This window comes from Ostrea edulis, chromosome 1, assembly GCF_947568905.1.
Source record: "Ostrea edulis chromosome 1, xbOstEdul1.1, whole genome shotgun sequence".
NCBI classification, from domain to species: Eukaryota; Metazoa; Mollusca; class Bivalvia; order Ostreida; family Ostreidae; genus Ostrea; species Ostrea edulis.
The window spans coordinates 77,831,246-77,849,561 of NC_079164.1; the positions used below are offsets into that span (position 1 = coordinate 77,831,246).

General features: G+C 35.4%; 1 protein-coding gene across 1 annotated transcript; it reads left to right on the plus strand.

Annotated features, from left to right (window-relative positions):
- The first annotated feature begins 872 nt into the window (after positions 1 to 872).
- Positions 873 to 6,155, plus strand: LOC125680400 (chitin-binding domain protein cbd-1-like). Its single transcript, XM_048919964.2, has 4 exons — positions 873 to 1,159; positions 2,844 to 2,994; positions 3,115 to 3,260; positions 5,565 to 6,155. Exons 1-4 carry the CDS (start codon positions 1,117 to 1,119, stop codon positions 5,642 to 5,644), a joined length of 420 nt encoding a protein of 139 aa, XP_048775921.1. The 5' UTR covers positions 873 to 1,116; the 3' UTR covers positions 5,645 to 6,155.
- The last annotated feature ends 12,161 nt before the right edge of the window (positions 6,156 to 18,316 follow it).

An 18,316-nucleotide genomic window follows, 5' to 3' on the forward strand; every position in this document is an offset into this window, starting at 1 on the left:
TTTTACATTATCATTGATGATAAACAATTAAAAACATACGCCAGGGTGGTGATAAAACATTTGAGGATCATATTTGAATAAGAACTATTTTTCCAAGCATGAAATCTCTTGAATTAAGGAGGAATGCCACAACAAAGAAATTTGATATGGATGAAAACTGGAGGACATATACAACAATATTTTGAAATTAAAAACTTCAAATGTACTTTATTTTGTCCAAAAATGCAGTTTTAGTAATAAAAAAAAAACGATCTGAAAAAAAATTTAAAACCCCTGCTGGACTCGAACTTGCGATCTACAGTTCAGCAGTCGACGTGGGTTTTTTTTTATCTTTCTTTTAGCAGTTGACGTGTTAAACTACTGAGCTACTCCTATTTTTTTTTCAATTTAATCTCAAAGGAAGATACTAATATTGCTGAAATTTAAAATGTATCCATGTTTGAAAAGGAAGACAGCCATTATGACGATGTAGAGTACATCCTTAATAATTAGAATTTGGAATGATTAAAAAAAGTATGTCAGAAATGCAATATACATGTAGTATTATTGTATATTTCTGATGAGAAATTGTTAGTAATAGAATCAATAAAGTTGGAAATGTTTTTATAAACATTATTCCGACAGTTTTAAGTAATATAATCTCATAGTGCGCGGTATTACATGTATGAAGCAATGACTACAGATTTCTTTAGTAGGAATTATTAGATTGCTTAAGTCAAGAGTAAGCTAAGTTTGTTTGAAACATTTTTCTTTCCATTTATTGGAAGAGATACAACTAGTTGACGTGTACATAGTTCTATCGTAAAAGTATCATTTCATGTGAAATAAATTATCAAACACGTCTATCAAATTCATACCAGGTTTTTTTTGTTTTAGACAAAAAATTTTGACATCATTGACAATCCATACATCCATCGTCCGAAATATAGACTACGTGGCACAGGACAATTTACACCCATTTCATGTTATCTAAGACAAAGATAGCATTAGGCGGGGTGTCTAGTTTCCGATAGTTCAAAGAGGGCGCTCCACACAAATTTGGGTATTGTATATATACCTAACATCATTATCTCTCATCCTTTCATCCCTCCTGTCCTGGTCAACAAGCACTTCAATATGGAACACGGCTTACGAGTTTTGGTTTTTGCTGCGGTTGTTGGTAAGTATTCCATTATCATTAGCATTGCCAAGTAATAAAATATATAATTGATTTAACCGAAGACACTAAACGTGTGTGTTAAATCAACTTTAATACTACTAGTGCCTGTACAAATATTTAAGTCTCGACAATTATGTCTTTGGTAGTAATATGAATAATGTAGAAAATACACACTCGGTACATGCAGACTCATTTTCATGTGCTTCAATCATTCAATTGAAACAATTAAAGAACTGCTCAAAAGTTCTAGAAATTCATCATCGCTATGAATCAGAAGTCGAAGAGAAATCAATCGGGTTGCATTTAGAGCATGCATTTATAATTATTGAAATTTTAGATGGGGGGATTTTATTGTAAATTCTTTAACAGAAGCGCCACAAAGCGGATCATCCTACTGTGGGTAGACAGCTTGCTTTGTGGCCCGACTCCTGTCTTCATTGCGTAAGAATAGATAGGCTGTTCCTTCGCCAAACGCTCAGTATTTAGAAGTGAGAGTCACGGCTCTTTCGAATGAGACCTTACGAACCGAGTTCCCGCGCCGATACAGGTGTTGGCAGGATAAAGAACCCTCACTACTTCGACCCTGAGTGTCATACATGTACATAGGTTTGACGCGGTCAAGATATGAGCTTGGTTGGACCCCCCCGGCTTCCTGAGCTGAAACTCACGCCCCCTGGTCACAAAGCGTGTGCTATAAGCACTGAAATACTGAGATCGGTGAAAAGAATATAGAGTCTAATGTCAAACAATTGGACGAAAAATTATCATATTAATTGATCATATTTAGTGACAATTATATCCTGCTAACGTAACATTAACTGTGTAATCAGTAATCCTTAAAATGCACTTTAGAATAAATCTGTAAATGTTTTAAAGAGTAATTCGAGTGATAGACGGGAATCGGTTGACCCTTTATACTTTCACTCCGTCACACATATGCACAGTTTGTTTTTATTTAGACGCCATACACTAGCTGAACGTTTCATAATGATGAAATAGTGAAATAGGTTATGTAGCGTTGCTTTGTATTTAGATGGTACATTGAATTCATTGTTTCTATTAGCTTGATGATTTTTTTTTAAATCTTAAAATCAATTAAAAAAATTATTGATTAAAAAATTGATAATTGTGACGTCACAGTTTGGGTGTCCCTAAGTCTAGACTGCATGCTATGTACAATATTGTATTTTATTATATACTTTCAATTTCATCTCTTCTTTTTTCTTTAAAAGTTTGCGGGCATATATCACACGATATATGCCCGGAAACATTCCGGCCCGCAAACATTACGTCACAATCAAATTTCTACGCCGTTAATTTTCAAATTTTTCGTGTTTTTCATCTTTTACTAAGTTAAACCGATAAAGTTATTGTTAAAAATAAAATTATTGTTAGTTTCTAAATGAAATTGAAAGTATATAATAAAAAGGTTATAGACTTTGTATGGGAAATATGACGACCTCGTTTTTTGTCGCGAACGGACCTCGCAAGCTCGGTCCGTCTACGCGCCAAAAAACTCGGTCGTCATATTTTCCCATACAAAGTCTATAACCTATAAATATATTACGAATTACTTCTCTACAATACACATGTATTTATTTGAGAATAAATTGTTGTTGTTATTAGCTTTGTAACTGCTTTAAGTATCCTGCGCAAAAATTATATTTTTCATTTTATTTGACAGTCTCTGCCTTGGCTGTGGACTGCAGTACAATGCCAGATGGTGTCTATGAAGCAGGATGCAGATCCTTCGCCAGGTGTACAGGTGCCGAAGTCACCATTGTTGACTGTGATAAAGGAAATGTCTACAACAACGCCACCGGAAGTTGTGATGAGTCCGTATTTTCATTTTCTTTCTTTATTTCAACGAGTGTGCAATTTTAGATAATAACAAATGCCCATTTCTTCACGGGTACAAACAATCTTAATTACCTTAACCAATGACATTTTTTCAGTCCCCACAATGTTCCCCCGCCTTGTGGAGTTTTTAGAGATTGTTCTAACAAAAAGGATGGAAAATACGCAGATATGGACGAGCATTGTAGGAGTTATTACACGTGCTTTAAGGGGGCTTTCCTTGGTCACAATAAATGTCCTGCAAGTGAGTATTCCATATCGAGATATTTTGAATTACTATTGCATCATCATTGAATGTGGGGAATAAATATGCTCGTGTGTCACAATTATCTTCGAATTCACATCCCCATGAAAATTGATGCAAAGGATCATATGGAAAGAGTAAAAGTAAAGATCCAAAGGGGTTTTAAATCTTATGCACGATGTATGAAATAAAAGTCGAAACTGGTTCCGGATTTGATTGAACATTTTAAAGGCCATCTAAATTTATATATGCGTTTATCAAATAGGTAGTTCATACAGGAATGAAACAAAACAACAAATGAATAATTATTTGTGAAAATCTTATCGTTGGAAAATAGATTTGTTGGAAATCTTAACTTTAAAATTAATGAACTTTAATATTCTACGAAAATATACATTTGAAGACCCTTCAGGAACGTTATTCGATCTCCTTTCAAAGACGTGCGCCGATGTTATCTCATCTACGTTTGAGGTACAGTCGGCCGTGTACGTACCTACATTTAGGTATCTATAAACCGGTCCCCTCTTTGCAATATCTGAAGATATTCCCATTTCTCAAACTTGAGAACCATCTATTGGTTCATTACCCCCCCCCCCCCCTATCTCGGAATAGTTTTTTCCTGCATTTATCGCAGATACATGTAAAATCACCTACCCCACACCTTTTCCCAATGACATAATTTATCCTCTTTTGAAGAACCCCACCATCACACGAACCTTTTGCAGGTGGAGTTTTTCGACAACAAAGCACAACAAATCTTGTATGGCATCGTTATCAAAACGTGCCGTCTGTGTCGAAAAACACAGTTAAAATGATACTTGGCCTCGTGCTCTACAATGAATAGAAACCCGTTTCATCTGAGTGAATCTGTTATTAGATTTCTCGTTTCATTTATTGATTATATATATGTTTTTGTACTAATCTTTAATTTGATAATGGAAAACAATTGTCGTTAAGTATAATAATTACTGTTAATAAAACGAAAAATAATAATAATAATTTTTATTAAAAACCTATCACCGACGATGGGGCCCGCACACGCAAAAAGGTCCTACGTCAGTTAAAACACTTCCGCGCTACCTATTGCGCCACTGGAGACACGATACTTTTAGTGTTAAATTTGGAACATACGTTACAACAATAATTTTCGGGGACTGGGGGGGGGGGGGGGGCTTTTTTCGACATTTTGACCTACCAGGGGTGGTGGTGGTGGTGGCTTTTTTCGACATTTTCACCCTCACGGTAGTGGTGCCCATGAACATTTCACTGTGATAATGAATCGGCAATTCACAACAAATCTGAAAATGTTTAATTTGTCCATGAAATCATGCTCTTTGAAGGGAAAGTACTGTCAAAATTTACCACAAAATAAGAAAACAATAGATCATCTCATTAAAAAAAAACTATAACCCTGTTGTTAGTGAAATTCAGAAACTTTATAATTTGAAGATATTTAAGTCCATATAGACAAAAAGGTGACCTCAAAATAAATTTTTTTCCGGAATTCTGAATCTCGCAGTGGGTCGATTCCTCGAGCAAATCCATATCATCCTTTTGAAGCTAGAATTTTTTTTATCCCGATCAAATTTGGTATCTGTATACAACGTTATTTGCTTATTTCATATAGACAATATGATTTATCTATTCCCGGAAAATGTAATATATAAGAAGCGTTCTATTCCGACCGCACATGTCAGTGATTGCGTCAGTTTTCTGAGCTAATTTTCCAGATGGCGAATATTAGTTTTAGAGTTGAAGTTACCCACGACACTACGCCCCCTCCTTTGAATCAGTAAAGTCCTCTTACCGAGGAACACTGATCCCCACGAACAATGATGGTTCCACAATACCTGTCAATTTTGCTTTTATCAGATTTAGCACATACATCAGTATCATTTACTATAATTACAAGAATATCTATTTTTTAAAACGTTCATGCTAAGTGATGTAAATGATAGATTTTGAAAATGGTGTCAAACATTTTTGTAAGTTACTATTTGGTAAGGGGTAGTAAAACAGAATAACGCCATGCTGCAAGGCACACTAAAGAACCCTCACTGCTCAATGGCCGTAAGCGCCGAGCATAGGCCTATATTTGAAGCCCTTCACCGGTCTTGGTGACGTCTTCATATGAGTGAAAAATTCTCCAGCGAGACGTTAAGCAAGATACAATCAATCAATCATGCTGCAAATAATGCTTTATTTGCAATATTCAATCATTGTACAATATGAATATCATGTAATGATTAAATTATATGCACACAGTTAATTTATTTATCTATATATTCCATTGTTCTAATGCAGACTTGGTCTTCAACGAGGACTTACAAACATGTGATTGGCCCGAAAGCGTTAAGCCTCCTTGTGGATCAAAATCACCATGATTCAAGCTGTAGGATTCTTTTCTTCACGACATTGGTTTATATATTATTCGCGTCAGCTAATGGGCAGGCTGCTTATAGGAATGGTTGGACTTCGTTCTCATTTCAACTTCTCTTTCGTGTTTTTAATTATGTAAAATATTTATTAATTTAATAAAACTATTAATAATATATACATGATAAATTATTGTCAATAAAATATGTATCTTCCTTTTTTTTTTTTTTTGTTGCTTTTGATATAGCAATATACTTGATCATCAAATTTACCATCATACTCAAGGTAATGAACAGTGATCAATCTCATAACTTCTCCACCTCTGGTGTATCCAGGGGTCCGTGTTTGCCCAACTCTCTATTTTGTACTGCTTATATGAGTTATGATATTGATCCCTGTTCGTAATCTTCACCTTTTTATAAAGAGTACAAAATTAAGAGTAGGGCAAACACAGACATCTAGACACACCAGAGGTGGGATCAGGTGCCTAGGGAGAGAAAGCATCTACTGGTCACACCCGTCGTGAACCCTACATCTTAATAAAGTAAACGGAGTAATCCGTAGTCAAAATCAGTGTGTAAAGAATGGCCTAACAAATTGGTATGAAAAACGTCACACAACATCTGACCCAATGACAGGTTGTATTGGTAAATGAGATCGCTATAACGGCAACTTTGATATGATTTGCGAAATGCTTACTTTAAACGAGACTGTTGAACCCCCTGTAACATCAATTTATTTGTCAGTAGCCTATCTCCACTTAAAAATTGATCATACGCAGAACAAGCTCTTGTGTATCGAATGAGTTGAGAGACATAAGCACCATATGCAAATTATAATGGAATATTGCTACATCAATATGGGAAGTTGACAATGGAAAAGCTGAAGTCATCAATATGTGATGAAGCTGAGTTGTTAGTTTACCGATAACATCTATGTTCAATAAAATATCTAAATGTAAAACAGATGTGGAAGACTCTGAGGTGTATTTTATTTTATTTCGAGTTCACTGAACTCAACGTATATCATATCCACCACGCCTACTCCAAATCCACCTTGTTAATTCTTCTTGTTAACTCATTTTAGCTGAAAGATGTTTATCGTCTATTAACTTCTATAAAGCACAGAAAAACTTCTACCAAGAAATATTTCAATATTTTCAATCGAAGGGACAAGTCCCCTCCAAAAGAAGACGATGAAAGTCTAAAACAAATTCTCAAGATTGTCTGAAAATTAGTAGGTTATGTATTGTGCTGGTAATAACTCGGATTTGTTTAAATCATAATCACTTAGCAACACTAAAAGATAAATCATGATTCCCCCGTATCTTTTATAATGCGAACATTATTGGCGTAAATATTTCAGAAAATGTGGAAAGCTTTGCTGAATATTTCACTATTCAGGTTGTTATTCTTATTCAAAATTTTAAATCAAATCAAATCCCGTGGGGATCTGGGTTAGAATAGGTCCTCTATACCCCTTGCTTGTCGTAAGAGGCAACTAATTGGGGCGGTTCTTCGGATGAGACCGAAAAATTCGAGACCCGTGTCACAGCAGGTGTGGCACGATAAAGATCCCATCCCTGCTCAAAGGCCGTAAGCGCCGAGCATATGTTTTGCAGCCCTTCACCGGGAATTGCGACGTCTCGATATGAGTGAAAAATTCCCGAGCGGGACGTTAAACAATATACAACCAACCAACCTAAAAGAATTTAAATTTAATTCTTCTTTCATGACGCTTATGGCATTATTTACATGTACATAAGTTCTATTTAGTTCATTAATGTTTTATTGTTTCTTCTGTTGTCATTGAATTTCTATAGACAAAGAAAGACAACTGTTATAATCAGTGTTATGCTATATGCATTTTAGTTATAAATAATTGTTTTTCTTTAGATAATATCATGTAAATGCTATGCTGGCAAGTTTCACAGATACATGTATATGCACACTCATAAATATAACCCAATGGCGAATGGAGAAATAATGAAAATTGGAGAATTTCGTGTTACTGTGCGAACACCGCTTTATTCTGAATTTACACACTTCAGTCACTTGATTTCGAAGTTTTAATAGCCCTCAATACTTCCAGTAAAGATAGTACATGTATTATTAGTTACATAGTTAGTTAGTGACCTGATATGGAAAAATGCATGGTGTGAAAAGAAAACCCGTATCGGACGAGCGAAAAACGGGTTTTCTTTTCACACCATATATTTTTCCATATCAGGTCACTAACTAACTGTGTAACGCATTTATCACGTAGAAGACCTCTAACTGTATATGTGGTGGTCTATATCATACAACTTATCGCTTCGCCAATTTTGTCACGGCTGCAAGTCGAACCCGACAATAGATTACTTGCTCAATACGGGTTTTTCTCGCATGATACGGTATGGGGTTTTTTCACGACGTCATGTGACCAAGATCTGACCAATTAGATTTCAACAATTTTGTCTGAGGCGTGATAAAAATATTTACAGTATATTTTATGTGGGGGCAAAGATGTTGGGGCAGATCTGAAGCGACATGTGAGGACCACTGTCCCAATTCTTTTGCAGAGAGAGATGGGATGCTAAATTTACAAAATTTGACCTGTATTCATTGGTGCAGCTAATGTAACGGTGTTCTGTGGTCAGTGAAGCTGCGACGTTCAAGAAAGAAAGAAGTATTTAACAGTAAATTCTATATCGCCCCAGCTTTCTGTTCTGAGTATCCTTTAGATTTTTACCTTGACTAATTTGATCAGATGATCGGTAACCATCAGATTGTTGATGTTTTGCCTAGTGACACTGCTGAGTCTCTTACTTGGACAAATGTTCTGTTTCGGCTTGTATGAGACAGCTATCAATTTCAACCTCTGGGGTATTAGGTTAAGCATTCGTACAGGAATGTTCTCAGTATGTTCGTCAGTTGTATGAGCAGCATTCTCTAGTGATGTAGAGGAAACAGGTTAGCTAAGACGACCCTCAACCAATGTTACATTAATGGGATGTGAATGGGATCGCTGTATATGTCAAATTATGCTACATTTATGATATTGATGGAGATGTGCCCCATTCCTATCACCAGTTCCCTTTCATCAACCGATGGATCGCTTTGTCAACAAATCCTTTCCCATTAATACTTCATCGCGTATTGGGCCGATGTGGATGTTCTAATTGATAGGTGACAATCTCCAAGTAGCGGTTCCTTAATTCCTTGACACGTCCCGTAAGTCAAAATTTAAAGATGGCATATTGTTTAGAGTCACAATCTGACCAATTTACATTTATAAAAGGTGAAGATAACGAACAGTGATCAATCTCATAACCCCTATAAGCAATACAAAATAGATAGTTGGGCAAACACGGACCCCTGGACACACCAGAGGTGGGATCATGTGCCTAGGAGGAGTAAGCACCCCCTGTTGACCGGTCACACCCGCCGTGAGCTCTATATACTGATCAGGTACACGGAGTTATCCGGAGTCAAAATCAGTGTTCCAAGAACGGCCTAACAATTGGTATGAAACACGTCAGACAGCATTTGACCCAATGCTAGGTTGTATGTAAGTATGTTCTATAATGCTTTACAAAATATGTTTGGTTTCAAAGTTATAAAGCAGTAAAATTTCTTGCATTATTCCCGGTTTATCTCTCACTACGTAACGTACATGTACGTAATCAATGATAATGTTGCTGATGTCAGCAGTAACACAACGTTACAACAAACAATCTTGCTTCGATATTGCTGAACAAATTATTTTCAGTGTTTGAAATATTCAGAAAATACTTTTGACCCCTCACGGCCCTTTATTTAAGGAACTGAACCCTAAAACTACTATATAGTAGATGTGGTCAAATACGTTTTCTGACTATCTACAAATTTTGTTCAACAACGTTAAAAATGTTTCAGTTTTCAACATACATGTATATAAGGTATTTAATTTAAGGGGTGAAACCCTCAATTCCTTAAAAAGGGGTGTAAGCCAAAATGTGAAGATGGAATATTGTTTAGAGTCACATTCCGACTGATCTATATATGTTCCATAATGCTTTACAAAATATTTTACGTTTCACAGATACAAGTAGAAAACAGCGAAGTTTCGTCCATTATTCCCAAATATATGGTAAAACAATGGAATTTGATTTGAAATTGTTATATTTGGTTTTCCAGAAATGGAAAACATGGCTATTAATTTGATTCTCCTTTTAGTTAGGAGATACATATTCGAACTTTGTAGAAAAAAGGTGAAAATATTCCTTTTGATGATATTTTGAAATATGTATATAAATGCATGTACATGTACGATATTTTAGAGGGAGAAAAATGTCAGGAATTATACATTACAAAAAGAAATTGTCTCATAGGAAATGCCTTTACGGCGCGTCATACATGTATGTATGTAATTTCTATAAGTATTTTGTCCTCTTGTCTCTTTAATCTTCTACTAGGCTACTATGAACGGTAACTAGAGTATGACACCTCTGAATAAAGGAGAAAACAGCGCAAGTACATGTGATTACAATATAATAAAGGAGAAAACAGCGCAAGTACATGTGATTACAATATAATAAAGGAGAAAACAGCGCAAGTACATGTGATTACAATATAATAAAGGAGAAAACAGCGCAAGTACATGTGATTACAATATAATAAAGGAGAAAACAGCGCAAGTACATGTGATTACAATATAATAAAGGAGAAAACAGCGCAAGTACATGTGATTACAATATAATAAAGGAGAAAACAGCGCAAGTACATGTGATTACAATATAATAAAGGAGAAAACAGCGCAAGTACATGTGATTACAATATAATAAAGGAGAAAACAGCGCAAGTACATGTGATTACAATATAGCACCGCGTGTAATTACACAGGAACATATTACACAGTGACCATGGAAACTACAAATATATATTCAAAACCTTTCAAGATTTTAACATTATATATGTTTAATCATGATGTATATTCTGTCTTCTAACGATTACTCCACATTTTTAATAAATGTACACAACTAACTCTCTTCCCCATCAACCGCCTTTAGGCTTCATCATCACTCGGCATGTGTATCTTGTAATTTCTTTAAAGTGGTAACTTCATCTGTTTGTAGTACAATTCGCCAATATGTTGCATCATTCACCGAGTTTTGTCCTCAATATAGGTAGTGACAGATTTTATGGCGTGATGATAGAACATATATACCCTAGCCAACAATATATACCATAATGGACCCTACTTCACTGGTCCCAAATGACTAACGGGTGTCACTTCAGAGTCACTCTGGTATCAGATCAATTTTATCTCGATCGCCAAAGGACTCAGAAAGGTTATTGATTTTTTTTCTCGCTTCCTTTTGAATCCATGGCAGCAGAATTTTCAGGTATAAAGCAAACATGCATACCTTTCCAGATCTCAGAAATAAAAACGATTTTTCTGTTGTGAGTAATTTCGGATTAATCTTCAGTTACATGTTTTGGTGCGAGGGGACATACGTAATGGTTTTTATTTAATCCTAGATATCGATTCTTCGCGTACCTGAGATCATATTGAGATGACATACTTTGGCATGTAGTCTTTGTCGTGGAACCGCATGGATGTGTCAACCCTTTGCTAATAAGAAACCCATTAGGTGAGCTCTTAAATCTAATTCTATGTTCATCCAGATAAAAAACCCAACATATATTCATGAGGTTTTTTTTAACGAACAAAAGAAATTAATCCATTTGTTATTTATTGGTAGTGAACGTGTTGTTTGTGAAACATGAATTAGAATTTCAAATAAATAACCTCTTGTACTGAAATAATTATTGTCTATACAAAATAAGGTTAAAAGATACGTACATGTATGTCAATTACCGCAAAAATTTGGTGACATTTTTGTAAATGACAACTGTTTTACACTTTGTCAGTTACTGTATCTTTGTTCCGAATTGATATCCCAGAGATGTAGAATGCTACAATGCATGTATGTTTCGGGTTGGTTTTTTTAGGGGGATGGGTGTTATTTTCCGTCCCATTTGAGAATTTTTCATTCATGTAGGAACGTCGCCAGCTTTAGGCGAAGTGCCACTAACATGACGCTCAGAGCCAACGCCTACTTGCATGGCCATGATTGTTAACTTTCAGATAATATTACGATACAAGGAATGTAAACAACAATTTATTCATCATTAAAATCTTTTCTACCGTAATTTTTTTTTATAAAATCTGATATTCCGGAAGAAAATAACTTTGTTTTGATTTTTTAATTATTCTTACAAATATTGTAAAACTTAGTCTCATAGATGACTGAATTATTTCTTGGACTCTGTCTATTTCTCTGTATTTGTTTTATTCGGTAAGGTCTACATTTAAGGTATACAAATGTACCAATTTGCAATCAATGTCGTCTGATTCACCGAATCTATTTACAAGAGATCGACATTATGATACTTTCTAGTTTAAAAAAAATAATATTCGCCAGATCGTCCAAAAATATCCCACTGATAATTTTCCGATTTTAATACTCATCTAGACTTCACATAGCGATAGCAATGCGGATAAAAAAAACCAGTTGTGAATATTGAAAACCATTGTTTACATGCTTCATTGTACAAAATACTAGAGGCGAGGTTGTTCCTAACAGCAATAGGATATACAAATGAAGAGTTGATTGATGCTACGATAAGGACATCTTTTGTTTTCAGATGATCGTTGACGAGTTTTGAAAATGAAATAATGTGCAAAAATCGATACCACTGAAATTTCAAAGAGACAACACGCATGTCTTGACTAGGGACCGGTAGAGGGCGTACATTGCTATGTAGTACTACATAATGTTTCTTTATACATGTATATATATTTATTTTGACAAACACGACAAAGTAATTTGAACTTATGATAATTCACTAATCACGCTGAACTGATCTCTTCGCAAACACAGTGGCAGGGGACACGAGAGAAACTTGTTAATTCCTCTCATAAATATCGCACATGTACATGTCCCTTCCCAGTTGGTTTGTATGAATTTGTTGGTTCAATCAAATGTCCAAGGAGTAAGCCATGCATATGATGTAGCTTTAACCCTAATTCGTCAAACTTGCAGGGGTGACCAATGTCTTATATCTCGAAGGGAAAATCATAATCATTAATAAGTCTTCCACAAATATTTTGTTTAACTAGCTATAATACTTCATTATAAAGGGTTATAATACTGTTTCATTATAAAAGACTAGAATACTTTTTTTTTATAAAGGGCTAGAACACTCCTTCATTATGAAGGGCTTGGTTCTGATTGATTTTGAAGTTTACAAACGAATGTTACGATCACTGAAAGGGACATTCAAAATTTCTTATAATACATTCAAACTATTTTTCATTCATTTTTTGTCAGAATTGCAGGACAAATACTTACTATAAAGATTTGGTTTTCTATTCGTTGCTAGGTCAAAGTCACCGACAGCGAAATTCGGAAAATTGCTGTCGATATGTTATTATTATGTTCCCCAAACAAAGTTTGGGAACATATTGTTTTTACTCTGTTTCTTATTATTATTATTATTATTCTTTTTCTCCGGTACTTTTTTGTCCGGTAGTGTTCTCAGAAACTACAAAAGGGATCGATATGAAACTTTCCAGGATGATAGTATAGCGTTTGTAGATGTGCATAGTGATAGTCATTTTGTTTGCACGTGCATGCACGCGCGCGCACGTGCATTGCAATTTTGGTACAAAAAATGGAAAATCAGAATATTGAAGGAAGCGATATGAAACCTAATTAGGATGGTAGGATATCATTTGTAGATATGAAAAATAATAGTTCTTTTTTCTGTACGCGCACGCATGCGCGTGCACGCGCATTACAAAATTTGTACGCTAACTTTGGAATCAGTCTAACTTTTTTGTTGTTCATTGAAATGGCTTGAAATTCATATCATAGGTAGATATTGAGACCCTTAACTGATTTACATGGTCAAAATTACCAATTTGCACGCGCATGCACGTGCGCTTCATTTTGATTGGATAATGCTAAAACGTTTGTAACTATCTTATTTATGAAGTGAATGAGATGATATTCACAGCATACGTAGACAATATGTGTATCTATATGTTGGTGTAACAAAAAATTTCAACGCACACGCGCATGCGCGTGCAACGTTTTTTAAATGTTCAATTTTTAAAGCACGATAACGTTTTTGTTTTTCATCAAATTCTATTCATATTAGGGGTTTAGATGTATCTTGGTACTCCTTACAAATTGCTGTGGTTAGAATTACTGCTCAGCACGTGCATGCACGTGTCCTGATTTCTGATTGGACGATTTTAAAATCGCTATAACTTCCTTATATTTGGTGGAAACGTTATGAAATTCATTCTGTGGGTATATGATACAAATGCCTGTTGAACGACATCAACAAAAATTCGGAATCATACACGCGTGCGCGTGTATGCACGTGCAACGCTTTCTTTCATTTCTTGGTACTGAAATGACCATATTGAACGTACTTATGTAATTAAAGGCTAAAATAAAATGATTTTTTCCTATAGATTCACAAGGACATCACTTTTTAATTGGGGGAGGTTTGGGGAACATCTGTAACGGTCCCCGTTACAATTAAAACTAGTTATGTTCCCCAAACAAAGTTTGGGAACATATTGTTTTTACTCTGTTTCTTATTATTATTATTATTATTATTATTCTTTTTCTCCGGTACTTTTTTGTCCGGTAGTGTTCTCAGAAACTACAAAAGGGATCGATATGAAACTTTCCAGGATGATAGTATAGCGTTTGTAGATGTGCATAGTGATAGTCATTTTGTCTGCACGTGCATGCACGCGCGCGCACGTGCATTGCAATTTTGGTACAAAAAATGCAAAATCAGAATATTGAAGGAAGCGATATAAAACCTAAATAGGATGATAGTATATCATTTGTACATATGAAAAATAATATTTATTTTGTCAGCACGTGCACGTATGCGCGTGCACGCGCATTACAAAATTTGTACGCTAACTTTGGAATCAGTCTAACTTTTTTGTTGTTCATTGAAATGGCTTGAAATTCATATCATAGATAGATATTGAGACCCTTAACTGATTTGCATGGTCAAAATTACCAATTTGCACGCGCATGCACGTGAACTTCATTTTGATTGGATAATACTAAAACGTTTGTAACTATCTTATTTATGAAGCGAATGAGATGATATTCACAGCATACGTAGACAATATGTGTATCTATATATTGGTGTAACAAAAAAATGCCAACGCACACGCGCATGCGCGTGCAACGTTTTTTAAATGTTCAATTTTTAAAGGACGATAACGTTTTTGTTTTTCATCAAATTCTATTCATATTAATGGTTTAGATGTGTCTTGGTACTCCTTACAAATTGCTGTGGTTAGAATTGCTGCTCAGCACGTGCATGCACGTGTGCTGAATTCTGATTGGACGATTTTAAAATCGATATAACTTCCTTATATTTGGTGGAAACGTTATGAAATTCACACTGTGGGTATATGATACACATGCTTGTTGAACGACATCAACAAAAATTCTGAATCATACACGTGTGCGCGTGTATGCGCGTGCAACGCTTTCTTTCATTTTTTTGGTACTGAAATGACCATACTGAACGTACTACATGTAATTAAAGGCTAAAATAAAATGATTTTTTGCTATAGATTCACAAGGACATCGCTTTTTAATTGGGGGAGGTTTGGGGAACATATGTAACGGTCCCCGTTACAATTAGAACTAGTTATTATTCTTTTTCTCCGGTACTTTTTTGTCCGGTAGTGTTCTCAGAAACTACAAAAGGGATCGATATGAAACTTTCCAGGATGATAGTATAGCGTTTGTAGATGTGCATGGTGATAGTCATTTTGTCTGCATATGCATGAACGCGCGCGCACGTGCATTGCAATTTTGGTACAAAAATTGGAAAATCGGAATGCTAAGGGGATCGATATGAAACCTAAATAGAATGGTAGTATATCATTTGTAGATATGAAAAATGATAGTAATTTTGTCTGCACGCGCACGCATGCGCGTGCACATGCATTACAAAATTTGTACACTAACTTTGGAATCAGTCTAACTTTTTTGTTGTTCATTGAAATTACTTAATATTCATATCATAGGTAGATATTGAGACCCTTAACTGATTTGCATGGTCAAAATTACCAATTTGCACGCGCATGCACGTGCGCTTCATTTTGATTGGATAGTACTAAAACGTTTGTAACTATCTTATTTATGAAGCGAATGAGATGATATTCACAGCATATGTAGACAATATGTGTATCTATATGTTGGTGTAACAAAAAATGCCAACGCACACGCGCATGCGCGTGCAACGTTTTTTAAATGTTCAATTTTTAAAGGACGATAACATTTTTGTTTTTCATCAAATTCTATTCATATTAGGGGTTTAGATGTATCTTGGTACTCCTTACAAATTGCTGTGGTTAGAATTACTGCTCAGCACGTGCATGCACGTGTGCTGATTTCTGATTGGACGATTTTAAAATCGCTATAACTTCCTTATATTTGGTGGAAACGTTATGAAATTCATACTGTGGGTATATGATACAAATGCCTGTTGAACGACATCAACAAAAATTCGGAATCATACACGCGTGCGCGTGTATGCACGTGCAACGCTTTCTTTCATTTCTTGGTACTGAAATGACCATATTGAACGTACTACATGTAATTAAAGGCTAAAATAAAATGATTTTTTCCTATAGATTCACAAGGACATCACTTTTTAATTGGGGGAGGTTTGGGGAACATATGTAACGGTCCCCGTTACAATTAGAACTAGTTCTACTTGTGTCAAAATTCAGGAAGGTACTTTGCAGAAAGATACTGAGACCGGTCAACAGGAGATGCTTACTCCTCCTACGCACCTGATCCCACCTCTGGTGTGTTCAGGGGTCCGTGTGTGCCCTAATCTCAATTATATATTCTTTATGGGATTGATAGCTGTTCGTTATCTTCACTTTTCATATTTGTTCATGATAAATAGATGATATCAAGTTTACCGAAATTTAAAATAATTTTTCATTTCTTTTTCAGAACAGTTTGTGGCGTTTTTATATGAATGAAAAATAATAATTGAATAAGACGTAAAACAACATGCAAGCATATATAAACAATTTTCACCTCACTTTCAGGAATGAAACGTTACACAGAAATCGTCGTCTCTTTCGGTTCTTCAATGTAAAATGACCAGGTCACTAAAATTCATGTAATCGTCTTCATTCCTTTTGTGGTGTGTTTTGTATTGAATTTCGATTTCAAATGCACGTGCAATGATGCTACATGTATCTTACAACAAGATGTTTAGGTATACTGGTAATAGAATACGGTCACGTGATTGGAAATTCCAAAATTCCCTGTCGTCTGATTTAAATAGCACGTGCTGCCTTTCATTGACGTGCTTTGTTTCATGACATTGCAAAACTGCTTTTTAATACAACTTAGCGGAACTTCCCCCAATAAATTATTGTGGTTTCGTAAACTAAAAGGATGTGAAGAAGTCTTTGATGGGTCCTAAACGTAAAGAAATAATCAATTATCAATTGAAAACATAATTATATTGTCAGTATTATGTCCCTGTTGCGCAATGCAGGCTTCAGTCTCACGAGCAGTCTACGGATAATAGGCCAATGTTTCTATGCATATAGATCGTAGGCACCTGATCCCACCTCTGGTATATCCAGAGGTCCATGGTTGTCCAACTATTTATTTTGTATTGCTTATAGGAGTTATGAGATTGATCACTGTTCGTTATATTCACCTTTATAGGAGTTATGAGATTGATCACTGTTCTCACTGTTTGCTATTTTCACCTTTATAGGAGTTATGAGATTGATCACTGTTCGTTATCTTCCCCTTTCACATAGAAACAAACAGTGTACACTTAGTCTATCAGATTTCAATGAAGTAATGGAACAGTTGAAAAGAATTGCACCGCATTTTATATTCATCTATTGCCCGTAGACTCCAATTATGAACTGCTACAATTATCAATATTCCATTGTCATAAAATCTCTTTTGATGACAATGCCCAGAAGTCAACATGCTTTCGCTAGTAATTATTGTTAACGGAACAGGTGGGTCAATACCAAGTTTCTTGTGTCGGTGTCTGTGCATACTCGTACACAATACTATCCTTTATATATTCCATAACTTGTCAAAATAAAATGACCATTCTATTAGCTTTTCTCTTTTGAATGTGATTTTAGAAGTCTACATTAAATATCAAATTATCAGTGACAGGCTGTGGAAGAGTATTGGTTCTGACTCTCGATTCAAAGGTCAAGGTCCCATTCTCGATCCCAGCGCCACATTTATATACAGATATTACCTGTTCTTTCTCGGAGCACCCGGTATTAGAAGTGAAAGTCATGAGTCATTTTCAAATGGTCGTCCCGTGTCCCGGTAGGCTTTATCCGGATAAAGAACTCTCACCGTTACGGCTCTAAGCGCCATGCGTAGGTCAAACGTAAATCAAAATATTTAAAAAAAAAAATGAATTTCAGTTCTGAAAATACATGTACATGAGGGTTTGAACCGCGACGCTTCCCGCCGGTATACTTGAGGAAGCGCGTTAAACTAGAGCTTCTCGAAACGACCCTCTACATGTATTTTGTTGTGTTTCATACAATTTAAAACATTGTTGTGACGTCAGTTCTTTGTCTTGACA

Excerpts from the sequence above, each read along its gene's own strand:
- LOC125680400 (XM_048919964.2), top strand. The coding sequence starts at position 1,117 with ATGGAACACGGCTTACGAGTTTTGGTTTTTGCTGCGGTTGTTG. Across the intron at positions 2,995-3,114 it reads GCCACCGGAAGTTGTGATGA|TCCCCACAATGTTCCCCCGC; the intron begins GTCCGTATTTTC and ends ACATTTTTTCAG. Across the intron at positions 3,261-5,564 it reads TCACAATAAATGTCCTGCAA|ACTTGGTCTTCAACGAGGAC; the intron begins GTGAGTATTCCA and ends GTTCTAATGCAG.